A 27,410-nucleotide genomic window follows, 5' to 3' on the forward strand; every position below is an offset into this window, starting at 1 on the left:
CTATTTGTATTCTTCCGAAGTCTTCATGGGGTTTCCCCAGGCAATCCAGTTTCTTTCCATTTTCCAAAAACCTCCAGTTCAGTTGGCCTTAGAGTATTTTAGGGGCATGTTACAATGGCAGGGATTAGCTAGGTACACATGATACAATTTTCTGACAGATTTACTGTCAGATTGATAATTTCCTACAAGTCCGATCTGATTTCCGATCAATTTTCCGTTCCGGAAAATTGATGAGAAAATAGATCCGAAATCAGATTGGACCTGTTGGAAATAATTAATCTGACATTAAAACTGTCAGAAAACTGTATCCTGTGTACCTAGCATTACTGCATAAAATGCTGCACGAGATCTCACCACTATGAATGCTAAATAAAAAAAATGAACTGGTGGTAGTTCACAGGGGTGTAGCAATAGGGGGTGTAGAGGTTTCGACCGCATTGGGGCCTTTGGGCCAGAGGGGCCCCGTAGGGCCCTCCCTGAACTTCAGTATTAGGTCTCTTTTGGTCCTGTACTCATAGTAATTATTTCTATAGATACTTTGAATAGTAATAATCATTAACAAACTGTTTCGCATCCCCTTCTTGCACCTCTGACACTTTGGTTGTCCTTAGCAGGTTTTAGTGTGCCGTATCAATTGTTATATATAGAGTGCTTGGGGGCCCCAATGTAAAACGTGCATCGGGCCCACAGCTCCTAAGCTACGCCACTGGTAGTTCAGTCATATTTTGGCTCAGGTGAATGCCATGTATAGGCTAAGAGAGGAGTAAAAGGCTCTCTACAACATCTGGGACACCAAAAAAAAATCTCTGCATGGGCATTTATTTGTTGTTTTCTTTGGTGGCAGCAGGAGACTGTACAGATTTTTTGGGGACATCTGTATTCTATTTAGCAGTTTTCCCTGTATAGGAAGCCACCAAGACTGAAATGTGTGAATATTTACAGTTTCACATTAGCACGTCTTAAAATCAGCTGAAGGATGTGAACTTGCTGATCTGTGTACACAGCGTACACCTTTGCCCTACATATGCAGTTACGCTCTGTGTGTGTGAGCTGGAATGTTTACCCACCACTTCCTCCTTTTTCCTCTCATGACTTTTGCCTTGATATTTGTGCTGACATTTCCACTACAGAAGGTGTTTTATTTCTGGGAGCCTTTAGTGGAACTCTAGCCTCCTGCAAAGTGAATCAATGTCCTTAAAGCGGATCCGAGATGAAAAACAAACTATGCCAAGTAATTAGTCTTCACATATTAAAGTTTATGCAGTTTACATAGTAAATGCAATTGCAAACAGCTTTATTAGTGTTTTATAGTTTCTTCTTCATCAGGGCAGCCATATTCTTCTTCTCATTAAATTATTAGCATACATCTCCGCCCCTCTCCTCCTCCTTGCCTGTGAAATCCCTTCTCCCCTCTGATGGCACATCCATCTGCCGAAGTGTCCTGCAGCCTCCATCTGCCCAGCACATCCATCTACCCAGTTCTTCCTATACCAGCGAATAGAATATGAATGAAGACGCCCTGAGTATGACCAGCGACGCTTCCTTCACCTACGAGTATAATAATGAAGCTGGCGCGATACAACCTGATGCCGCTCACTTTTAGTATCTGAAGAAGCCGCTCGCTGGCCACGCCCCTCTTTCTTACGAGCCTGCAACTCCCTTCCCATGATTTGCTCCCATAAGCACTTGCAAGCTAGAACGTTGCGACGGTGGAATGGCGGGGGGGGTGGTTAAAATTAACTGAGTTAATGTTATTAAAAACGAAGAAAAACAACTTTTGGGGGGTGTCACGGACGATTGCGGGGACGCAGGCGCGTCCTGGAACCGCCCGTGAAGAAAAGAACGATCGCACTCGATTCCTGCATCGATTGCGCCTCAGATCAATAAAACCAAGATCTGATGTGCAGTATCCCTCTGCTTAGGAACAGCTGGGAAATCTGTCTTAGCTGAAATGACAGCCTGGGGGGAAGGTGTTAATTAGCTTGGACATATTCCCTGTGGAAGGCACAATTTCCCTTTTGGCTCTGGGAACCAGGTGACACTTAGCTGATCTCATGGAGATGTTAATTAACCAAAGAATGCCTAGGTGCAGCCAAGCAGGCTACGAATCCACGGGAGGTCTGGACACTCTGCTCTCTGCTAAAGATCAAAGGAAAAGTCAGCTGTTAGCAGCTAGAACACAACCTCAGTCTCATGGCATAATCCATAACTTCCCAGATCTGTAATATTTCTGGGGTTCCTGAGATGGCCGCTTCACCAAACATGGGGGAAGTGTAGCATGAGCCCCGGTGCTGGTTCTGAGGAAGTTTCAGAACCTTCGGAGGTAAGGACTGCCAGCTAGGCAGTTTCAAAGTGCCCTGATGATGCCACAGGGGTCCCACCCCTCATGTCTGGTATCAGGGCGCTGGGTAAATCGAGACAGACCTGAAAATGTTAATAAATCTGCCCAGACCTGTACGGTTCCGTGAGATAGAACCCATATATGGGTAGATATGATTTCTAGCCCCAGTACAAGGGGAGGGCTCATCTCATCTTTGAAGGGGGTGTATGGCTCCCCGCCCTCACTCCCTCTTACTGAAGCAGGGGCATAAGAATGGCTGAGGACCCAAACTCAGTGTCCTCCACACTGAACCATCTTGCACTCATCAGATGCCAGCTTGAGGATATGCTGGCATCCACCTGGTCTGAACTCTGGACTTTGAAACCAAGAACTTTATGATTCTTCCCACAATAAGGACATCTTTCCAGGAACTAAGTATTTTTCTCCCTTCTTTTATTTTTCATACTGGCTATTACTGTCTTAATAATTGTGATTTTTAATAATTGTCTGTATATATTAATTATTTATATTGCGTGAATAAACGACTTTCTCCAAGTCATTCACTTTCCGCTACCCTGCTTATCAGCACACACAGAAATGATCCCGGGTCTCTGAAGATACGCTACTGTTTGTTTGTTGTTGGCTAGACAGAATATCGTGTGTTTAACCATTTTATTCGCAGGATTAGTCAGTCAGTTAGTGGGCCCCACGGTCCCATAGTAACCGCGGTGGTGGCAGTTTACTCTGAACCAGTAGGTGACGTTGTAATTACCCGTGTCTCACAGGCTCCCTTCGGAGTTGTCTGCGGCTAATTCTTAACGGTTCCTGCGCATTGACTGCGACCAGAGTTCGCACGATCTGTGCGCTGGCACCGTTTAGAAGGCTAAGTGCGGTCAGCCACTGAGGGCTCATGTGACAGGGGGCAAATTGTATTATAATACATGTGTAAGGGGCTTAATTATCACAACACATAAAATTCATCTCGGATCCACTTTAAGCTTCTTTTAAAGGACTCCAGGGCAAAAGGACTCTGGTTAATCCAGCGTATGTTGTGGGTGGTGTGGTATAAGTAGATACTTACCACGCCTTCCGTTCCTCTCTGTCACTTGCCGTTCTCCTACACTAATCCCCATTCAGCTCGCTCACCTGGGTGACTCGGGTCCAGAAATACTGTCCCTTTCTGCTCCCCTGTGCCCACGCTCCGTGACGTCCGTTACATCATTGAGCACAGGCACAGGGGAGCAGAAACTACATACATGCACAGCGCAGTATGTCCAGAACAGGATAGGATAACTATGAGTGATGGAGAGGAACGGAAGGCGCGGTAAGTATCTATTTATACCACACCACCCACAACATTTGCTGGTTTCCTTTGGCTCTGGTATCCTTTAATCCCACATTTAATCAAAAAACACATTTTTCCATTTCCAAGTGCTCAGTAAACTGTGGGTTGGCACAATTTCACTTGCTACCCACTGGAAAGTAATTCTGCTTTCTGATTAAAAATAACAAAAAAGATTTTCATTACTGATTCTTTTCAGGGTATTGAAGATTACAACGGCGACATGGACTTTAAGATGGCCGGTACCAGCAAGGGTATAACTGCTCTGCAGGTAATATCACAGTCCTTTGCTTGTTGTGGGTCTTGTATTTATAAATTGTAAGTAAACCTGGCACTTTTCTTTTAGGCAGACATTAAAATCCCAGGATTACCTTTAAAGATTGTGATGGAGGCTATCCAGCAGGCAAGTGGTACGTATGTTCTTCCACAGCTCAATAAAACGATTTTCTAGTCTTGAATAGTAAAATATCAGAAATGTTACCAAAACTCTACTAACTCCTTCTCTAACTTAAACCTCCTATTAACCCTGTGGCTGAATTGTGTAATGGTTAAAGTGTATCAAGCACCATTTTTAACATCCACAACATCTCAATACCACATTAAAAATGCATTCCATCAATGTGCCTCATCAATAAAAAAAACAAAAACCCTTTTTTTCCTTTTTTTTTTTTTTTTACATTTAAAAGTTGAGCAGAGGACATTATATTGGCCTACTATGGAGGCCTGCCTGACCACAGAAGTTTCAGGAAGATGACTGATGTAATTATTTTATTGCACATATTAACAGAGCAAACAAAAAGTTTTCATCAGCAGGGGGGAGGAGAGATAGGACACTGTGCGTCAAAGAGTTAACAGAAGTCACAGATGCAATCTTCACACCTTCCCTTGGATATATGAAGAGGGAACATGGCAGCTCCTATAGTTATTAGAAACCAGGAAAAAATAGTGATGCTTGGTTCCCTTTAAGGGCTCTGCCTTTGACATAGGAGACCTAGGTTCAAATATCGGCTTTTCCTGTTCAGTAAGCCAGCAACTATTCAGTAACACTGCTACTGCGCCTGTAGGGCGCACCCTAGTGGCTGCAGCTTCGAGTCCGCCAGGAGAAAGGCGCAATATAAATGGTATTTGTCTTGTCTTTGTCTCCCCTACCTGAGCCTAATACGAACAACCTCCCGGGTGGGCCATTAATGAAAGCGAACCTCTGGAGAAGATTGATGTTTGACTTAACTATAGCCGAGCGCCCATTGCAGAAGCACCGGAACCCTATAGCCGAATGTCCGTTCCCAAAAGCGAATCATTGAAGTCAAACGACGCTCGGCTATGGTAGAGTTGAGCGCCTGTTACCGAAGAACCGCCGCTAGGCATTACTATATCCAGACACTGGCGCCCAAATTACACATTTTGAACTTCAATAAGCGCAAATTGCATTGTGGCCGGTAGCAGCACCCAATTCGCCAGGCTTGCTTCATGCTCCATTTACTGGCCTCTATGCTGTGGATTCTGTAGATTCCACAGGGACAAAAGTTGAAACTCCTCTGAAAGGAGACTCACATATTCTAACTGCAGATAATTATCATTGAGGACAAAATCATTCCCAACCTTTTTTTTTTCTTTTTTTTTGTGACAGTTGTGCTACGGTTGAACAGCATAGACCTGTTTAATGTCTGATGTTATGTTAGGTTTTCTTTACAACATGTTTTTTTTTGTTTTTCCTAGTGGCGAAAAAAGACATTTTGCAAATCATGGCTAAAGTGATTGCAAAACCCAGAGAGAAAAAAAAAGAAAACAGTCCTGTCACAGGTAATATACAAGTGAAACCTACACGTGCGCCATTACCATAGTCTATAACCATCACCGACAATGGTCTGTGTTTGTTCCTGAAGCTTAAAGCGGACCTGAACTCAGAACTTCTTCTCTGCTCTAAAAGATACGCAACAGTATTATGACCTTAAGGGCTGGTTCACACGGGCGTCTGCTGAGCTTTCGCTTGCCGCCGCGTTCAAACTCCAGCGTTTAAATGCTAGCGTTTAAAAGCAAACTTTTGAAGGCTTTTGGGAAGCGTTGAAGGCTAGCAGTTCTGGTCTCTGCTATTGTTTCCTGGCGTTTACCGCATCTGAAAGCAACATGTTGCTTTCGAGACTAGACGCAACGCTGGAATCTACCGCCAGGCTTTTATGAAAGCCTGCAAAAGCCAGCTCTAAACGCTCCCATTCACTTGAATGGGGACGGCGGTAGATCCCAAAAAACGCAGCGTCTGAAACGCCGCTTAAACGCCACAAAAACGCCCATGTGAACCAGCCCTTAATGAAAATCGCTTTTTTTTGTTACGGCTGATAAATTTCCTGCAATAAATACAGTATGTGCTGTATCTACTTCCTGCTTTCATGAAAGCAGACATATTTTTAACATCCTGTACTTTTCAATTAGTCTCTCTGCCATGACTGTCAGCTGCCACAGCTGAGGGATCAAATTACAACTTGTAATTAGGCACAGATGTGGGGGGATTAAACAGGCTAAACTATCTAAATACAACCAGGGTGCATTTCTCTATGTTTGACTTCTGTCCTGTGCAAGAGTTCAGGTCCACTTTAAAGAGACTATACAGAGTGAAAAAAAAACTTTCTCCTCAGGTAAAGTTATGACTTGCCAATTCTGTTTCTTGGAAAGCAGTCCCTGAACCCCATGAGCAACGGCTTCCGGACCGTAGCCTCGTCCCTTTCATATACTTGCTGGGGTTGTTCCATGGCACTTGCCTGAGAGGGGACAGGCTACGCACAGGAAGCCATCGTTCACGGGGGTTCGGGAACTATGTTACATGAAACTGACTTGGCAAGCCCCTATAAATTTACCTGAGGAGAACAGTAGCAAGTTTCATGCTGGGGGTTCTTTTTATCTATAATATATTCCTCCTCTTCCATTTATTTCCCTGCGTAGCTGCTTAACTGCTCACTTGTGTTTACATGCAAGGCTGAGGTGACTCAGTGATTGGAGGAGAAAAGAAAAAAAAGTGAAGGGCAGAAATGACATCAGGATTTAGCCTAAACTGTGGGCAAAAGACATGGTTCCCACCAGGAACAGAATTCTCTTCATTTACTATATAAAATTCACTGATATCAAAACATGGACAGTACAATACATGTGTTATGTAAGTAGATCAAGTATTTATATATGTGTTTTTTTCCCTGGCATAGTATGGCTAATCCCACTGCTATAGTAAACCTATACGGCAAAAAGCACTTTAGGTTAATGGCTAGAAGTTTAGGAGGCTAAGGTTTTAACAGCTCATGAATATGGTGACCTTCATATCCATCCCAAATAGATGAAATAGGTCATTTAGATGCAAATCCTTTTGAGTTGATGCAGGTTTGTGCTAATTTTCAATGCAAATTTATACAGTTTGAAAATGGATCCATTGACCCTTGCCATGGTGGAAGTTAATTGGTTTATTTTCAAGCTGCATTAAATTTCTTGCTTTGAAGATTTGGATAATCCTGCATCAACTTTGAATTAAATTAATCTCGCTGCCCATCCCATGTCAATAAAGCATCACTTTAAATTGTGTAGCAAGAAGTTTTAAATCAGGATGATACCATTTATTGGCTAACTGAAAATGAATAAAATAAGCAAGCTTTCGGCCTTGCAGCCTTCGTCTGGCTTATATCCTGTTAGTTTGCAAACTGGTGGTACAGACAGCTTATATACATGCAACATCAAAAGGGAAAACAGATAATTTTTTTCAAGCATAAATACATGTCATTAAGATGCCTTAATTCACACAGACCATCGACCTGGGGTTAGAGGTTGTAAGCCAAGATAAGAATCCTTGTTTACTCCCTGCTCACATACCTGGGAGTTGGACTGACACAGAGGTATCGTAAATTCTTAGTTCACAAGTTCAGCTATAATGGCTGAGAAAAGTTCAAATGTTATCAGTCTCATACCAATATAGAAAGTTGTTGTCCTTATTCAAAACATTCTGCACAGCCTTGAACCAATTTATAAATTTTGTTTCTGCTATTAATCGATCATTTGATGTTTTGAAGCCACCCTTCAGGGCAGTGACACGAAGATCATCCATGCTGTTGTCCGTTGGACCGAAAGTGTGTAGCAACTGGGAGCCCAGATTTGGTATCTTTAATAGTGTGCCTGTGTCCATTCATACGTTTGCGCAGAGTTTGTCCAGTTTCTCCCACGTACATAACATTGGGGCATTTAGCACACATGATCAGATACACCAGATTGGTGGAACCACAGGAAAATGTACCACAGTGGATAATCAAAATGATCATTCCTTATAATGGTGCCTGTTCCTGCATCCAGCTTAATTGCATGTAAGAAACCATAACTCATTCTGCTTTCGAATGGGACTGCTACTACATATGCAGCTTGGCAAAGCTGAACGTATCATTTTCTCAGAATTGAAGTGTGTGTACCAAGATATATGGCTGTCCTCAGAGGAGCTCACAATCTAATTTCTATTTCTGTGATGGACCAAAGTACGGTGACCATACGTCCCGGATTGCCCGGGACGCATCCCGCCTTCGGGGGGCGCTGTCCCAGGCTGCATGAGGTCCCAGCCTCAGGACGCTGGCCACCGTATCTGCATGAACTGGCAGCGGTGTCTACAGGGAGTGCAGAATTATTAGGCAAATGAGTATTTTGACCACATCATTCTCTTTATGCATGTTGTCTTACTCCAAGCTGTATAGGCTCGAAAGCCTACTACCAATTAAGCATATTGGGTGATGTGCATCTCTGTAATGAGAAGGGGTGTGGTCTAATGACATCAACACCCTATATCAGGTGTGCATAATTATTATGCAACTTCCTTTCCTTTGGCAAAATGGGTCAAAAGAAGGACTTGACAGGCTCAGAAAAGTAAAAAAAAGTGAGATATCTTGCAGAGGGATGCAGCACTCTTAAAATTGCAAAGCTTCTGAAGCGTGATCATCGAACAATCAAGCGTTTCATTCAAAATAGTCAACAGGGTCGCAAGAAGCGTGTGGAAAAACCAAGGCGCAAAATAACTGCCCATGAACTGAGAAAAGTCAAGCGTGCAGCTGCCAAGATGCCACTTGCCACCAGTTTGGCCATATTTCAGAGCTGCAACTTCACTGGAGTGCCCAAAAGCACAAGGTGTGCAATACTCAGAGACATGGCCAAGGTAAGAAAGGCTGAAAGACGACCACCACTGAACAAGACACACAAGGTGAAACATCAACACTGGGCCAAGAAATATCTCAAGACTGATTTTTCTAAGGTTGTATGGACTGATGAAATGAGAGTGAGTCTTGATGGGCCAGATGGATGGGCCCGTGGCTGGATTGGTAAAGGGCAGAGAGCTCCAGTCCGACTCAGACGCCAGCAAGGTGGAAGTGGAGTACTGGTTTGGGCTGGTATCATCAAAGATGAGCTTGTGGGGTATTTTCGGGTTGAGGATGGAGTCAAGCTCAACTCCCAGTCCCACTGCCAGTTTCTGGAAGACACCTTCTTCAAGCAGTGGTACAGGAAGAAGTCTGCATCCTTCAAGAAAAACATGATTTTCATGCAGGACAATGCTCCATTACACGCATCCACGTACTCCACAGCGTGGCTGGCAAGAAAGGGTATAAAAGAAGAAAAACTAATGACATGGCCTCCTTGTTCACCAGATCTGAACCCCATTGAGAACCTGTGGTTCATCATAAAATGTGAGATTTACAAGGAGGGAAAACAGTACACATCTCTGAACAGTGTCAGGGAGGCTGTGGTTGCTGCTGCACGCAATGTTGATGGTGAACAGATCAAAACACTGACAGAATCCATGGATGGCAGGCTTTTGAGTGTCCTTGCAAAGAAAGGTGGCTATACTGGTCACTGATTTGTTTTTGTTTTGTTTTTGAATGTCAGAAATGTATATTTGTGAATGTTGATATGTTATATTGGTTTCACTGGTAAAAATAAATAATTGAAATGGGTATATATTTGTTTTTTGTTAAGTTGCCTAATAATTATGCACAGTGATAGTCGCCTGCACACACAGATATCCCCCTAAAATAGCTAAAACTAAAAACAAACTAAAAACTACTTTCAAAAATATTCAGCTTTGATATTAATGAGTTTTTTGGGTTCATTGAGAACATGGTTGTTGTTCAATAATAAAATTATTCCTCAAAAATACAACTTGCCTACTAATTCTGCACTCCTTGTATAGACGCCGTACCAATTCATTGCCCGCAGCCCCGCTCCAGCCTCCTTAGTGTCTTCCGGTGTTCCGACACCGGCAGGCGAGAAGGGCTACGGGCAGATGGCTGCCGAAGCCCTATACTGGAGACTATTTGTGTCTCCAGTACAGGGCTTCGGGCGCCATCTTGCCTTAGCCCTGCTCTGCCTGTCAGTGTGGGAGATGTGCTGCAGGAGAATCGTCCGGGGGAGCTGCGTGCCAGAGGAGACTTCTGCCAGGTGAGTAAATTCTTTTTTTTCCAGGTGAAATGTGCCCAGATTGCATTTATTCTGTACTGAAATGTGCCCAGATTGCGTTTATTTTGTGCTGAAATGTACCCAGATTGCGTTTATTTTCTGCTGAAATGTGCCCACATTGCGTTTATTTTCTGCTGACATGTTGCTCACATTGCGTTTATTTTCTGCTGACATGTTGCCCACATTGCGTTTATTTTCTGGTGTCTGGGGTAACTGTTGCTGCATTTATTATTTAATGGTCATAGTTGGCTATGTTTGCTGCTTTGGGGTTATGGTATACTATTAAATAGCATCACACAGTTTCTGAACACCCATGATGTTATGGAACCCATACCAACGCATGGAGAACATAGAAACTCCATGCACACAGTGTCCTGGCCATTATTTATACCTCTGCCTATATTGCTGGAAGGTTAGAGTGCTAGCCACTACACCACCTGTCCCTACTCCTTGTGGTTGTGGTGATGTTGCTGATGTTGTCCTCATGTCCACCTTTAGTAGCAAAGTTTTGAAAGGTAGCAGAGATGTCCCTCTTCCTGACAGTAACCTGCAATATTCCCCATATTATATTCCGGAAGTTTTCAGGATTAATAATACTATACACCAACATTTTCCTAACCAACAATCAACCCTGGGCCCACAGTGCTGCAAGGTGGTGGTATTATCTATCATGCAACCATGATTCGCAGTCTGTAAGCAAAATATAAAAATACCACAATGATTCCTTTCTTTCTTGTGTTTCTTCCTTTTCTGTATCACTCTCTCTTGTTTTATGGGCTTAGAAAATATTCAAGTTCCTTTATCCAAACGGACAAGATTTGTTGGTCCCGGTGGCTATAATTTAAAGAAACTCCAAGCTGAAACCGGTAAGTGCTAAACTGCATCTGTTTTTTACATTGTGTGCTTTACCAAAGTTCTGGTCATATGTCATAACCTCTTAACTACCAAACAGCACGTTAATATAGTGCACAAGCTGCTGCCATCTGCCAATTACATCCTTGTGGCCAACAAGCCACTGATTGGGTAATGCGGTGGTGGTTAGACCTGGAAAAGGATCGTAAGTGCAGCTTTCGATATCGCTAAGGGACTTTACTTATTACAAGCATATAAAAGAGGCTGCAAGTATACAGAAACGGATAAGTATTTTTCCCAGGGCATATGTATTGTAACGCCGCCTGTGAGTTGGGCGCAGGGTGAGCCGAGTGACGGCTCACCCTGATGGCGCTTAATTTCCTGGTAAAGCAAAACGAAAAAAAAAATCCTGGTGGCGTTAAATACTTTTCCCACTCCAGATTGCAGCAACTTTGGAGAGAGAAAAATTACCCATGCGCGGGCCGCGGACTATAGCATTGTAGCTATAGCGCCGCCCAATTAAGTTGCTGTGCACTGAGAAGACTTGCTTCGTCCTAAGGAAGGTCCTTTGCTTTTCTATGTTAAAAATTTGAGGGCTAGAGAAATAACATGTTTAAGCCTTATAGAAAGAATCTCCCTCAGCTGGCAATCCTCGTCTCTAATCCTCCAGTGAAGAAAAACTGTAGCAAGAGAAGAAAACCCCTCCTGGGGGATACTTACCTCGGGAGGGGGAAGCCTCATTAGCATCCTCCTCCATCCCGGCGACCCAGTGCTGGAAGCTCCCGAAACCACAAGGATGTCGGCTGTATTCACCTTGTCCGGCTGCAGCGCAGTAGCGACTTTTCATCAGGCTCAGGCGGAAATAGCCAAGCCTGATCGGGTCCGTGAGTCCCCTGCACAGTAGAGTGGACCCAATCAGGCTCTACTATATCCGCCTGCGCCCGATTAGAAAGCCACTGCTGCATCTGCGCAGGATCATGGTAGGCAGATATTTGCCTCCCCAGTGTTCGAGGGCTCCCAGAGCTGGATCGCTGGGACAGAGGAGGATGGAGGAAGCCTCATTAGGATGCAGAGGCTTCCCCCTCCTGAGGTAAGTATCTCCTGGGAGTTCTTATGCTGGTTACACACTTAACCACTTGAGGACTGCAGTTGTAAACCCCCCCTAAGGATCAGGGCAATTTTAACTAAATGGGCCACTGCAGCTTTAAGGCATAGCTGCAGGCCCGTACAACTCAGCACACAAGTGATTGCCCACCCACCCCCCTCCCCACCCCCCTCCCCCCCGTGTTTGTTTTTAATATAAAGATTTATGTTGTTGTTTTTAATAAATTGTGTTGCTCTTGTATTTACTGTCCCCCTGCTCCCTCCCTCCCACAAGCCAGCCAATGACGCGATCAGCTGTCATAGGCTTCAGCCTATGAAAGCCGATCGCTCTCTTGTCCCCTGGGGGGACAGCCGTGTCGCACGGCTGTCCCCAGTACAACTGTCCTCAATACAACGCTGCTGCTGATCGCAGCGCTGTACTAACAGTCTTGCGAGCGGCCCCCCAAGCAGGAGATACGCGCGCAATCTCCTGCAAACTGCAGCCCCCGGACTTGACGTCAATTGGCGTTAGGCGGTCCTGGGGCTGCTGCCGCTGTCATGCCCATGGGCGTTACCCGGTCTTTGAGTAGTGAAAGGACCACTATCGTGAAAAAAGTGGGCAGTTAAAATCTGACAGAACCGACAGGTTTTGGGCCAGTCCATCTCTTCATCGGCGATTCTCAGGGTTTTCTTTGTTTTCAGCAGCATTTGGGGCACTTATTTCCACTACAGGTTTTCTTTGAAAAAGTTTTTTTCTGCTACAGTTCCCATAAACAAACATTACACTTTTAAGTTCATATCCTTCATTAGTTTTCTTATACCCATTGCATTGTTTCTTCTTTCAGGTGTAACAGTGAATCAGGTAGATGAAGAAGTATTTTCTGTTTTTGCCCCAACGCCCAGTGCTATGCACGAAGCCAGGGAATTCATTAGTGAAATCTGCAGAGATGATGTAAGCCCATTATTTAATGTAATGCTGCACTTACTGAAAATACTGTGCCTTTTTTCTGCATACCAATGTGTTTTCTCTGTTGCAGCAAGAATTCAGCTTGGAGTTTGGAGCTATATATACAGCCACCATAACTGAGATCAGGTAATGGATTGCCATCTATACATATGTAAAAAATCAGACCTGTGTATAGGAACATTTAAAACTGCCATTCTCACAGTAATAAAGCCAGAGTCCCCAAACTTGGCATAATTGGTCACTTGGTGACCAAGAGTGAAAATTCAGGGGAAGTGGGTGGAGCATAAAACAGCCAATCAAATTTCAGCCATTCATTTTAGATGGAAAAATATAAACTGCAGCCCTTCTTACACAGTTAATGGCACGGTTCTCAATCTTGGCACAATTGGTCACTGGGTGACTGGGATTAACCCTCCTGGCGGTTTAAAAAAATCTGCCAGGGGGCAGCAAAGTAGTGTTTAAAAAAAAAAAAAAAAAATTCATGTAGCGAGACAAAGTCTGCTCAGCGGCATCCCCCCAGCCCCGATCGCCGTCAGAGATCAGGAGATCCCGTTCAAAGAACGGGATCTCCTGAAGGGCTTCCCCCGTCGCCATGGCGACGGGCGGGATGACGTCATCGTCGTCGTGACGTCAAAGGGGACTCCCATCCACCCCACAGCGCTGTCTGGCACTGATTGGCCAGGCAGCGCACGGGGTCTGAGGGGGGCGGCCGCGGCGCGACGAATAGCGGCGGCGATCGGATGCTACACGCAGCTAGCAAAGTGCTAGCTGCGTGTAGCAAAAAAATAATTATGCAAAACGGCCCAGCGGGGCCTGAGCGGTGCCTCCCGGCGGCATAGCCCGTGCTCAGCACGGGCTTACCGCCAGGGAGGTTAATATTCAGTCAAGTTGGAGCCTACAACAGCCAATCAAAATACACCTATTGATTTTTAAGGGGAATATTCAAATTGCTGCCATTCTCACACTGCTAATGGCAGAGGCCTCATGCCTGCTTCAGTCGGTCATTGAGTGACTGGGTTTCAAATTCAGAAAATGGGGCGGAGCCACAAATAGCCAATTAGATTTGTTTGGTTTCAGGAAAATTTAAACTTCTTCCATTCTGACATTGATTCCAAGGATCCCAAAACCTACAAACTTGGTAATTGACTGACTAATAGTGTCAAGGTTAGAAAAAGTGGACGGACCCAACAACAACCAAATGCATACCCGAGCTATGCCACGTCTTCAGTTAGTTATTTATAAGGTAACTAGCCTGTGTAAAAAGAGCCTTGTCTTGTGTGTGCTTTTCCTGGTACATAAGAGCGCCTTTATATTAATACTGGTTCAGCAACTAAGCCACCTAATCAATCTTTTAATCAATTTCTGGTTGAAATTAGTTGAATGGATAGATCGGAAACGGCGTAAAAATCTGACTCAAGGCTTGATCAAGTGTGCGGCAGTAACGGCGTGACCCTTGGCCGATTCCCCCCCCCCCCAAATGTGTAGTGTAAATTCTCACCTTTCCACCAGCATGATTCCTGGCCTCCTGCTGTGTTCACCATCAACACGAGCGTCTGCTCCATGTGACACTGGTGCATGTGTGACATCACTACACGCGCCAAGTTACATGGTACCGGAGGAGGCCAGGAGTCTCGCCAGCAGAGGGGTGAGACTTTTATACACTGAGCACAGGCACTAGGGAAGAGGGGGGGGGGGCACTTACACTTGGGGGGCAGCCTGGAAAGCAGCGGCAGGAAGATTTCTAATAGAGTAGATAAAATCAGAGTCACGAGGTGGGCACCTTCCATATCGATGGATGCTTTATTCGTGCCACAGTAGATGGTCACCTACCATAACAGGACTTGTATAAAGAGCCATTCCCAGCTGGATGCCCTAGTGTGTTGAGAAGGTGGTAGAGATGAGGGCAGTAGTCGAACACTGCGAAGGCCGTTTCACATCTTGACAGATGCTTGGTAAAATCAAAGAGGCCAAAACTACCATATTATCAAGCGTCTGTCAAGACGTGAAATGGATAAGCCGCAGTGTCTGATTAGTCCCCTCGTCCCCACCTACTCTACCATGTTCTCAACACACTAGAGCATGGATGCCCAACCTGGGGGCCGTGGCCCCCTGGGGGTCCTTGGGCAGATTTTTGGGGGGCCGCAGCTTCTCCCTCTCCCCCCGCGGCCGTCGCTCCTATTACCTTACGAGCGGGCGGCCGCTTCCTTCCTTATATTCCTCCAGTCGCGGCTCTCCTCTTCACAGCATGTCGTATTACAGCAGCGCTTCCTGCGCGGCTGCTGTAAGGAGCCTAGGGAGCCGGGATAGCAGTTCCCATGGTAACGGTGATGCGTATCGCCGCTACAGGAAGACGCTACCCCGCCTCCTTCCTTTCTTACAGCAGCCGCGCAGGAAGCGCTGCTGTAATACGACATGCTGTGGAGGAGAGCCGCGGCTAGAAGAATATAAGGAAGGAAGCGGCCGCCCGCTCATAAGGTAAAAGGAGCGGCGGGCGGGGAGAGGGCACCTCTGCTAGCTACACTGGGGCAGCTATACTGGGGTATCTACTGGCTACACTGGGCTAACTGTAGTGGGCTAACTGTACTTGCTACACTGGGCTAAATGTACTTGCTACACTGGGCTAACTGTACTTGCTATACTGGGCTAACTGTACTGGCTACACTGGGCTAACTGTACTGGCTACACTGGGCTAACTGTACTGGCTACACTGGGCTAACTGTACTTGCTGCACTGGGCTAACTGTACTTGCTACACTGGGATAACTGTACTTGCTACACTGGGATAACTGTACTTGCTACACTGGGCTAACTGTACTTGCTACACTGGGCTAACTGTACTTGCTACACTGGGCTAACTGTACTTGCTACACTGGGCTAACTGTACTTGCTACACTGGGCTAACTGTACTTGCTACACTGGGCTAACTGTACTTGCTACACTGGGCTAACTGTACTTGCTACACTGGGCTAACTGTACTTGCTACACTGGGCTAACTGTACTTGCTACACTGGGATAACTGTACTGGCTACACTGGGATAACTGTACTGGCTACACTGGGCTAACTGTACTGACTACACTGGGCTAACTGTACTGGCTACACTGGGCTAACTGTACTTGCTATACTGGGCTAACTGACAAGATATATACACTGTACATCGCTGCGTAATATGTCGGGGCTATATAAATACTTAATAATAATAATACAATAATAATAACTGTACTTGCTACACTGGGCTAACTGTACTTGCTACACTGGGCTAACTGTACTTGCTACACTGGGCTAACTGTACTTGCTACACTGGGCTAACTGTACTTGCTACACTGGGATAACTGTACTTGCTACACTGGGCTAACTGTACTTGCTACACTGGGCTAACTGTACTTGCTACACTGGGCTAACTGTACTTGCTACACTGGGCTAACTGTACTGGCTTCACTGGGCTAACTGTACTTGCTACACTGGGCTAACTGTACTGGCTACACTGGGCTAACTGTACTGGCTACACTGGGCTAACTGTACTGGCTACACTGGGCTAACTGTACTGGCTACACTGGGCTAACTGTACTGGCTACACTGGGCTAACTGTACTGGCTACACTGGGCTAACTGTACTTGCTATACTGGGCTAACTGACAAGATATATATATATATATATATATATAATATATACTGTACAGCACTGCGTAATATGTCGGGGCTATATAAATACTTAATAATAATAATAATAATACAATAATAATAACTGTACTTGCTATACTGTGGTAACTGTACTTGCTATACTGGGCTAACTGTACTTGCTATACTGGGCTAACTGTACTTGCTATACTAGGCTAACTGTACTTGCTAAACTGGGGTAACTATACTATATTGGGGTAACTATACTACCTAACTAACTATACTGAGGCAACTATAGTCCTTATACAGGGGCAACTGTGTTAGCTACCTATACTGGGGGCAACTATACCTAGATACCTACTTACCTATTTACTACACTCAAAATCAGGGAAAAGAGGGGGGGCTGCCGCCCCCACTAACCACGCCCCCACTAACCACGCCCCCTCAGGGGGGGGGCAGAGAAAAGTTTGGTCGGGATAGTGGGCCCCGGGCTTAAAAAGGTTGGGGACCCCTGCACTAGAGCATCCAGCCAGGTACAGCTCTTTATACAATTCCTGTTATGGTATGCTGCGTAATATATACAATAAATAAATAATAAAGCATCCATTGATATGGAAGGTTGCCTGCATCTTGACTCTTTGATTTTACCTGATTGACTGCTTCCTTTTTCACTGGTTTGTGGATCGTTTCCGGAAGACAAGGACCCATACTGAGGACGTGGTGAGATCTATTGCCACCTTAACTCATGCACAGGTGAATACAATTCCCTACACCCATCATGACCACTAATCAGACTTTGCTTTGGAGTAAAGGCTTCCTTGTCGTTAGGAGGGCAGACAGAAGTTGTGTCCATGCCCTGCAGATCCACATGCCGTCTCCTCTGGTCATACACTTGTATGGAAGTGGTTTTGTGTGTGGCAACGTCTGCCCACCTATCTAACTATAAGTTTAGTTTAATATAACATTAGTTTAGTGTGTGTATGTAGCTTCAGACTGTAACCATTTAGTGTGCAAGCAAAGATGGAGATAGCAGTTTGATGTTACTTGTTAGTGGCACACATTCTGAAAGACCAGTTGTTGTTGGTTTTTTTTATTTCAGTGCTGGAACATTACTATTATAACACTTGTTTTGTATCTTTTTTTTCTTTTTCACTTTACAGAGAAATTGGGGTTATGGTGAAACTCTACCCAAACATGACACCCGTTTTGCTTCACAATTCACAACTTGACCATCGGAAGGTATGTTGCTAAAATGCATTTCAAACACTTTATATAGATTAGCTATTCTTAGCCTCTTTAAAGGACACCTAAAGTGAGAGAGATATGGAGGCTGCCATATGTCTTTCCTTTTTAAACAATGCCAGTTGCCTTTCATGCATCAGTTGTGTCTGAATCACACATCTGAAACAAGCATGCGGCAAATCCAGTCAAACATCTGATCTGCATGTTTGTTCATGGACTATGGTTATAAGTATTCGAGGCAGAGGATCAGCAGGATAGCCAGGCAATATGCACTGTATAAAAGGAAATGCATATGACCGCTTCCTTATCCCTCTCACTTTAGTTGTTTTATTAAGGGAAACTTAACATATGTCTGCAGGTGGCTTCTACCGGCCCCCTGCAGACCTCCTGTGGCCACGCAGGAACACACGGATCATCCACAGTGAGCTAGTCTTGTTTCTGGCCAGCCGGTGGCCGCTGTGCTAGCAGTCGCCAGAAACTAAACTAGTTCACTGCAGGGGACCGGAGGATCAGTTTGTCCCTGCATGGGCACAGAACATTTGCAGGGGGCCGGTCGTCTATTAAGGTTCCCTTTAACCACTTCACGTCTTACCTACAGTATATACACATTGTTGCAGGTGGCTCCTGAAAGCCACACGACGTGAATATAAGTTGTCCCCTTTAAATGAGCACAGCGCGCGTGCTAGCATCCGTCTGGGCTCATCAACCCCCTCCAACTACACTAATGATTGATCCCCTCCCAGGTGCCTGATCCCCCCCCCCCACGCCCCGCCCGATCCCCTGTAATTATCCCCCCTCTGCGATTGGCGAGCATGGAGGATTACAAAGTAGAACTCTCACCTAATCTTGTTCCTGCGGCAGCGGTCAGGCTTCCCTCCATTCAGTACCACTGACTGCCTTATTATGCTGATTGTTTTCCCCATTTTGCATTATGTTTTGCCCATTCTAGATCACCAGAGGAACTATATCTGTAGATAGCCTACAGAACTTCTGGTGTTTGTGGTTCTGCATAACGGGGTTGGGTAATCTGTATCTACATTTTTTTTTCTTAGAAACTTTGAAAATCTATTTAAGTGAGTAAATTACTGTATATACTTCACTATAGGTCGATCCCAAAATTTCACCCTCTTAAAGCGGCACTACAGCGAAAAACTGTAACATTTAAAATATGTACAAACATAAACAAATAAGAAGTACATTTTTTCTAGAGTAAAATGAGCCATAAATTACTTTTCTACTATGTTGCTGTCACTTACAGTAAGTAGTAGAAATCTGACTGAAGTGACAGGTTTTGGGACTAGTCCATCTCTTTATAGGGGATTCTTAGGGATATATTTATTTTCAAAAGCACTTAGTGAATGGCAGTTGCTCTGTCCAACTGCCAAATCACTGTGTAGCGAGCAGGGAAGCTGGCTAGCATCATTGTTTAAATCCTTTTTAGGGAATATCTTTATAAAGAATAAAAGCCTTGCTGAGAATCCCCTATGAAGAGATGGACTAGTCCAAAACCTGTCACTTCTGTCAGATTTCTACTGCCTACTGTAAGTGACAGCAACATAGGAGAAAAGTAATTTATGGCTCATTTTACTCTGGAAAAAAGTAGACTTATTTGTCTGTTTGCACATATTTTAAATTTTACAATTTTTCGCCATAGTGCCCCTTTAAGGTGGATTTTTTTAAGTCTAGTCCACCCTGGAAACTTAATGGCTGCACTTGGGGACCAGTATCTGTCCCACCCCCCATAAGAAGCAATGTGTCCAGTATCTGTCCTCTGCATTTTTCAGGGACCCCCTCTTCCACTAATCAGTGCAGCCAGTAACTGTCCTCCTTTCCCCCTATGGTATTTGTACTCCTGTCCACCCGCCTTAAAGCAAACCTGAATCGAAAAAATGTATAACAAATTGTATGTGTAGTACAGATAATAAATAGACTATTAGTAGCAAGCAAAAGTCTCATATTTTTATTATCAGTTATATAGCCTTTTGTATAACCTTGCCTCAGATTGTCACAGTTGCAGTTTTAAAACCACACTTTGGGGTTGATTTAACCCTGCGCGCCTTAATGCACACTACGCGTGCTATTCGCAGCATAGTGTGCATTATTAACTTTGGTCAGAGGAACACTCGCAATGCACAGCATAGCAAGCGCTAGTAGCTCCTCTCATCCTGCCCTGGACCCCTTGGGGTCCAGTAACTTTAAAAGAAGTGATCCCCGCACTGTGATTGGCCCATTAGGCTACCTTTCACGTGACAGGCAGCCTATTGGGCCAAGCAAAGTGCGGGGCATCACTCCCTTTAAGAAAATGACGACCTTTTGAACTTTCCAGCAGTAAAATCTTATCCCAAGCTGTCTCTCACTTTTTCTTGGCTGTTTAAGTGCTGCAGAAAACAGGACTGTATTAGATCCAGTGGGTCGAATACCCCCCCCCCCCCCCCCCCCCATCCAAACAACTTCTACCTTAAAATAACTGGAAGAAATGACTGACTCGAGTATAAGCTGAGGGTATGAAACACAGCAGATACTGGTAAGTTACTAGTTATTGTGGGAGGACCTGCTGCATATATTCAGTACCCGTAAGTGGTGCAGCAAGCTGTAGCATGGGACATCGTAGTAGGTAAGTGTCAGGTTTAACTAGCATCTATGATGCCAAATGCATTTTGTAAGGGGCAGCTCTAATTTTAAAGTTTGGCTCCCCTTTGAATAAATAGGCCCATTTATTGTATTATTTATTATAGGGCTGAGGGTGCAGGGAGGTGGCTGAGGGTGCAGGGAGGTGGCTGAGGGTGCAGGGAGGTGGCTGAGGGTGCAGGGAGGTGGCTGAGGGTGCAGGGAGGTGGCTGAGGGTGCAGGGGGTGGCTGAGGGTGCAGGGAGGTGGCTGAGGGTGCAGGGAGGTGGCTGAGGTGCAGGGAGGTGGCTGAGGTGCAGGGAGTGGTGCTGAGGGTAGGGGGGTGGCTGAGGGTGCAGGGGGGTGGGCTGAGGTGCAGGGGGGTGGCTGAGGGTGCAGGGGAGGTGGCTGAGGGTGCAGGGGGGTGGCTGAGGGCTGCAGGGGGGTGGCTGAGGGTGCAGGGTGTTGGCTGGCTGAGGGTGCAGGGAGGTGGCTGGGGGCTGAGAGTGCAGGGAGGTGGCTGGGGGCTGAGAGTGCAGGGAGGTGGCTGGGGGCTGAGAGTGCAGGGAGGTGGCTGGGGGCTGAGAGTGCAGGGAGGTGGCTGCTGAGGGCTGAGGAGGTGCTGGAGGGCTGAGTGGGGGCTGGAGGGCTGTGGCTGGGGAGGTGCTGGGCGTGAGGTGCAGGAGGTGGCTGGGCTGAGTGCAGGAGGGCTGGGGCTGAGAGTGCAGGGAGGTGGCGGGCTGGAGAGGTGCAGGGATGTGGCTGGGGGGCTGAGAGGTGCAGGGAGGTGGCTGGGGGCTGAGAGTGCAGGGAGGTGGCTGGGGGCTGAGAGTGCAGGGAGGTGGCTGGGGGCTGAGAGTGCAGGAGGTGGCTGGGGGCTGAGAGTGCAGGGAGGTGGCTGGGGGCTGAGAGTGCAGGGAGGTGGCTGGGGGCTGAGAGTGCAGGGATGTGGCTGGGGGCTGAGGGTGCAAGGATGTGGCTGGGGCTGAGGGTGCAGGGAGGTGGCTGGGGGCTGAGGGTGCAGGGAGGTGGCTGGGGGCTGAGGGTGCAGGGAGGTGGCTGGGGGCTGAGGGTGCAGGATGTGGCTGGGGGCTGAGGGTGCAGGGATGTGGCTGGGGGCTGAGAGTGCAGCGAGGTGGCTGGGGGCTAAGAGTGCAGCGAGGTGGCTGGGGGCAGAGGGTGCAGGTATGTGGCTGGTGGCTTGCCCCTTCCAGAGTGGAGCTTCTGTGCCCGACTTCCTGCCTGTCCGTCATGTCCAGTGTAGGTTGTGTGGATTCAGTGATGGCTGATGCCTGTGCAGACTACGCTCCCTGCCCTCCATCCTTGACTTTTTTTGGTCTCAAGTTGGCTTATACTAGAGTATATACAGTTGCTCAGAGAAGCTCTTTTGCTTAGATAACAACTACGTTTTTTTTAACTCTTCCTGTACTGGAAAATAATATGAGACTCCCTTCTTTGCTAACAGTGGTCTATTTCTTAGCTGTACTACACAGGACAGGTAATACTTATACAGTAGAATATCGTTCTAGTAAACTGATATAGTAAACTGTCCTTAGGTCCCAGCAAATACCTCTACATATATGTACAATATATGGCCAATTCTGATAAAGTAAACTACTTTTCCTGGTCCCTTGGAGTTTACTATAACGAGATTCTACTGTACTTTTTATTAGTGGGTCAGACCTAAATTTCTTCACTTACAGCCCAGGATATATGGTAGCTTTAATACTGTTTATCTGACTATTTCTCCCTTTTTTTTCTTAGATAAGACATCCAAGTGTATTAGGTCTTGAAGTTGGTCAGGAAATTCAGGTAGTGTATGCTTTTTCTATGTGTCACATAAATGTGTTAAGTAATTAAAATGTTGATTAGAGGAACCTAGGGAGATTGTCTAAAGGGGCCAATACACTGGTTGATTTCAGCCATAGATCGATCAGAAATCGATTCTTTCAAATCTGTCGATCGATTTGTGGCCGATTTTGATGGATTTGGTCTATCTGACAGGATGAAAGATCTAGGTCGATCTGCTGCTGGTAGCAGATCCATGGCCCATAGAGTTGCATTGGATCTAATGGGCCAATAATGCATTTAGATAGATTTCCAATAGATTTATTTCTGAACTCTATTGTAAATCTGTTCCTAGTGTGTGGCACACATCAGATAGATGCTTATAAAGTTGAATCTGACAAGAATCTGACAGAAATCTATTTGATGGTCAAATCTGCTGCAAATTTATAAGTGTATGGCCACCTTTAGGCTGGGGAAAACGGGAGATTGTTGGTGATATTTTAACCTCCTTAGCGGTAACCCCGTGTGTGACACGGGGTAAGCCGCCGGAGGGTGCCGCTCAGGCCCTGCTGGGCCGATTTAAATAATTTTTTTTTTTGCTGGACGCAGCTAGCACTTTGCTAGCTGCGCCAGCACCCCGATCGCCGCTATCCGGTGCAGCGCGCCCCCCCCAGACCCCGTGCGCTGCCTGGCCAATCAGTGCCAGGCAGCGCCGAGGGTTGGAGCTGGACTCCCAATGACGTCCCGACGTCGCTGACGTCATCCCGCCCCGTCTCCATGGCGACTGGGGAAGCCCTCCAGGAAATCCCGTTCTTTGAACGGGATTTCCTGATCGGAGATCGCCGAAGGCGATCGAAGCGTGCGGGGGGATGCCGCTGAGCAGCGGCTATCATGTAGCGAGCCCTCGGCTCGCTACATGATTTAAAAAATTTTTTTTTTAAAAAAACTGCTGCGCTGCCCCCTGGCGGTATTTTTCATACCGCCAAGGGGGTTAATATGTGCCTGTTATTAAAAGTACAAGTTTATAGATCTCTTTATTTCCTCTAAAGGTGGCCATACACTGGCCCGATTCGCGGCCGTTTCGACAGCAGATTCGATCCTGGGATCGAATCTGCTGCCAATCGTTCGCGCTAAACGCACCCACCGATCCGATTTCCTCCCGAAATCGGATCGGTCCGTCGAACGCGCCGTGCGGGAAATTACCCTCGATAGCCCGCGGGTAGGGAGCGCGTCGCTAGTGGCGGCCGATCCGATCAGGTATACATTACCTGACGCTGGCTCCCGGGCGTCTTCTCCACACTGCACCCGCTCCATCCCGGCGCTTCCTGTCACTGCAGTGACCAGGAAGTTCAAATAGAAGGCGCTCTATTTGAACTTCCTGGTCACGGAGTGACACAGGAAGCGCCGGGATGGAGCGGGTGCAGCGTGGAGAAGATGCGGAGAAAATGCCCGGGAGCCAGCGTCAGGTAATGTATGCGCGGGGGGGGGGGGGGACAGGCGGCAGCGGCGGCTCCACAGATTGTGATCGGTTTCAGGCTGAAATCGATTCACAATCTGTTTGCAGTGAAGGCTGCCATACGATCCCTCTCTGATCAGATTCGATCAGATAGGGATCTGTCAGCTGGTCGATCTAATGGCAAATCGACCAGTGTATGGCTACCTTTACTTTTTCTCAGCATGTAACAGTGCTAAATAAATACAGATGGGACTTATTCCACAAATGCAAAATTCTGTGTGTAAAATAATGAAAGGGAATTATCATTGGAAATGAAGTTATTCTCTTCCTTACATACGGTGATCTACCTCTGAGGCTAAAGGTTTATTGACCAAGAGACAGATCTCTTTATGATTGGAGAGAGATCTGTTGCCTGTCCATACACCGCAGGCCGATTCCTGATAGACTTCAGCATGAAATCCATCAGCTTTAGGAATACTGATGCCTCCTCCACTGCCTGCCTGGCCGCACCCCTAGTGTAAGGTCTCCAGCCCCCCACCCAGCTGTGCAGTGTAAAATCTCACTTGTCCTGCTGCTGCTGTGACTGCCGGCCTCCACTGCCGTCACCCCTGAGCACCACCATGTGTGCAACATCAAAAACCTGCCTGGAGTAACACACGGATAAGGCTGGGGGTCGCGGCTGTGGGACAGGTGAGGTTTTACACTGCATGGGGTGGGGGGAAGGTGGTCACCGGCTGGGGGTCTGTCGCGGCACTGATTTTCATCCTATTTGATAACATTATTGATAAGGATCATAATTTTAATTGATGCATGGCAAAAGAAAAAAAAAAAAAGATTGAAATTACATTCAAACAGTAAATATCGGACGTGGCGGTCGAACGCTGGTAGATCGACGGTCCACAGTGTTTAGATATACATTTTGGGTGGTAGGCTCATTTCTTGATTTTTGTGCATGCTTAAATGGGGAATTTACTGAACGTCGCACATTGTCTGTATCAGAGCTGAGACAAGGTCCTCCAGCACCCAAGGCTGAGACACCAAAGTGCGCCCCTCCATCCCTCCCACCCCAGCCGTCACACACTGATTGCTATTAGACTGCACCCCAGGGCCCCCAACACCTTAATCTCTGGTTATCTGGCTTGCAGTCACTGCCACGTATCACTTTTTCTTGTTTTTCTCTGCTTCAAACACAATAGGAGAATGATAGCTGAGTGAGTTGTGCGCCCCCCTCCTACACTGCACCCTGAGGCTGGAGCCTCTCTCGCCTCTGCCCGGCCCTGGTCTGCATCCACTTGTTGTGTAACGATATACCAGTAATATGACTGATCATGTATCAGTTGGCTGGCAATTACTAGGGAGTTGTGGCCTGCAGTTGGGCCTATTCCCCATCTGTTATGAACCCTGGCACCGCCAGGGACATGTGATAGGGCTGTCTGCTTGGAAGGTGGTTTATGTGATGGAGCTGAAGGCCGTTGGTGCTACAGACTTCGACCTATAATGTATTACATGTCGTTATACTGAACAATGAAACAAAGCACTGTCAATCTTGGAGTGTTTTTATTTGTGACCTAAGATTCTGGCCATTTTGTTCCCCTCAGGTGAAATACTTTGGTCGGGATCCCTCTGATGGGAGGATGAGATTGTCTCGGAAGGTTCTTCAGTCTCCGGCTAGCACTATGGCACAGACTCTGAGTGACAGGAATAGCATTACTATGGAAAGTGCCGACTCCTCACCTTAGGCAAGATCTGGAACTTTAGGCTACCAGTCAGCACAGGGCTGCGGAGTCGGAGCAATTATGGTACCTGGAGTCTGTGGTTTCATAAACTGAGGAGTTGGATGATTTTTGTACCGACTCCACAGCCCTAAGTCGGCACAAATGAACTGTTTGTTCTGTATATATATTCTGTATGTAACCTATTTTAAATAATTGCCAAAAATGTTTCATATGGTCTCATTAAATGGTTTCTTATACATGTTTCAGAGTAATCTGTTTTCTTTTTACACGTGGAGGTACAAGGACTTGCAGTGATTTATAATCTGATCTTTGCATAGTTTTTAGTCCATTTTTAAAGCAAACCTGAACTGAAAATTGAAAGTCAAAATAACCATACTCACGTCATACTTGCCTTCTGTGTAGTCTACTCATCAATCTCTTCCTCCTCTCCTGTGTCCTGTTGTTCACTGTGATTGATTTGTGGAATTTTCAGGTTTAAATATGACTTTAAAATGGTGCTGACCCTGTAAACAGCTTCCGGGTAAGCACACTGTGTTAACCTCCCTAGCGGTATTGACGGTTATACACGTCAATACAAAACATGCTGTAAACAGTATTGATGTGCATACACGCCAGTACGCTCCTGCACAGTATACTAGACCCTTGCTTGGCACATTTTGGCAAGTTACAGGAAAAAAAAAAGTTATAAAAATTAATTGGATCACTTTTTGCACAGAAAACCTGGGGAAATTGAACGCCTACAATATCGCCCACTTGAGCTATGGGGAAACATGGACATTACCTTGCACATCAGTTGTTGTTTCAGTTATAACTGACAGCAACTGATATATAACTGACAGCAACTGATATATTTCTGATGTACGTGTGTGCCCTTGTCTTAAGGTTTCATCAATCATGAAATGCTACATTTAAATATGTCCTCAGAGCAAATCCCAACAGGAGGGATATGTTTTTCACTCATATCATCCCCTGACACAATTCTGATCTAGTTTTGCATCGATTAGCAGTCACCACTGTACCAGCAGTAGTAACTGCTTCTTATTAGCAACCGCCACTATGCCAACAGCAGTAACAGCCTCTGATTAGCAGCTGCCTTTGTGACAGCTGCATTAACAGCCACTGATTAGCAGCCGCCACTCCACTAGCTGCAGTAACGCCCTCTAATTAGCAGCCGGCACAGTGCCAGCAGCAGTAACAGCCACTGATAAGCAGCCGCCATTGTACCAGCAGCAGTATCAGCTTCTGATTAGCAGCTGCCACTGTGCCAGCAGCAGTAACAGTCACATAATAGCAGCTGCCACTGTGCCAGCAGCAGCAATGGTGCAGAAAGGAGAAAGTTCCACATAATGTCTGTAGCAAAATATAAATCACCTTTTTTGAATCAGGTCAAGGCCTGCTGGCAGGTGATCTTTGCAGAATGTTCAGATAGGCCTGGTGCACACCAAAACCCGCTAGCAGATCCGCAAAATGCTAGCAGATTTTGAAACTGTAGCGTTTCAGCTAGCATGTTGCGGTTTTGTAAAGCATTTTTGGTGTTGTAGATTTCATATATTGTTACAGTAAAGCTGTTATTGAACAGCTTCTGTAACAAAAACGCCTGGCAAACCGCTCTGATGTAGCATTTTTCAGAGCGTTTTTTTCTATACTTGCGTTTTTCCTATACTTTACAATGAGGCAGAAACGCCTCCGCAATCCAAAATCTGCAGCAGCCCGGGAGTATGCGTTTCTGCAAAACGCCTCCCGCTCTGGTGTGCACCACCCCATTGAAATACATTACCCTAGCGTTTCCACATCTGCAATCGGATCTGAAAACGCGACTGAACCGCTCTGGTGTGCACTAGGCCTTACTGAGTTATATTCACAGAGGCAAATACTGATTACTTGGCAGTGGAAAACAGCCATTATTTCACACAATGCAATGATGCTCCCAGCAAACTGTCATGAC

At 46.0% G+C, this 27,410-nt stretch overlaps 1 protein-coding gene across 2 annotated transcripts in view; it reads left to right on the forward strand.

Annotated features, from left to right (window-relative positions):
• Positions 1 to 25,706, forward strand: part of PNPT1 (polyribonucleotide nucleotidyltransferase 1) — a 120,485-nt gene extending 94,779 nt beyond the window's left edge. For both annotated transcript variants that reach the window (XM_068232424.1, XM_068232425.1), the window contains exons 20-28: positions 3,862 to 3,933; positions 4,009 to 4,072; positions 5,379 to 5,462; positions 10,904 to 10,987; positions 12,902 to 13,008; positions 13,094 to 13,149; positions 17,798 to 17,876; positions 22,250 to 22,297; positions 25,328 to 25,706. In XM_068232424.1, coding sequence (XP_068088525.1) covers positions 3,862 to 3,933; positions 4,009 to 4,072; positions 5,379 to 5,462; positions 10,904 to 10,987; positions 12,902 to 13,008; positions 13,094 to 13,149; positions 17,798 to 17,876; positions 22,250 to 22,297; positions 25,328 to 25,468 — 735 coding nt within the window. In that variant the 3' untranslated portion in view covers positions 25,469 to 25,706. The remainder of the gene's footprint in view (positions 1 to 3,861; positions 3,934 to 4,008; positions 4,073 to 5,378; positions 5,463 to 10,903; positions 10,988 to 12,901; positions 13,009 to 13,093; positions 13,150 to 17,797; positions 17,877 to 22,249; positions 22,298 to 25,327) is intronic.
• The last annotated feature ends 1,704 nt before the right edge of the window (positions 25,707 to 27,410 follow it).

The sequence above is a fragment of the Hyperolius riggenbachi genome, chromosome 4 (genome assembly GCF_040937935.1).
Source record: "Hyperolius riggenbachi isolate aHypRig1 chromosome 4, aHypRig1.pri, whole genome shotgun sequence".
Taxonomy (NCBI): domain Eukaryota; kingdom Metazoa; phylum Chordata; class Amphibia; order Anura; family Hyperoliidae; genus Hyperolius; species Hyperolius riggenbachi.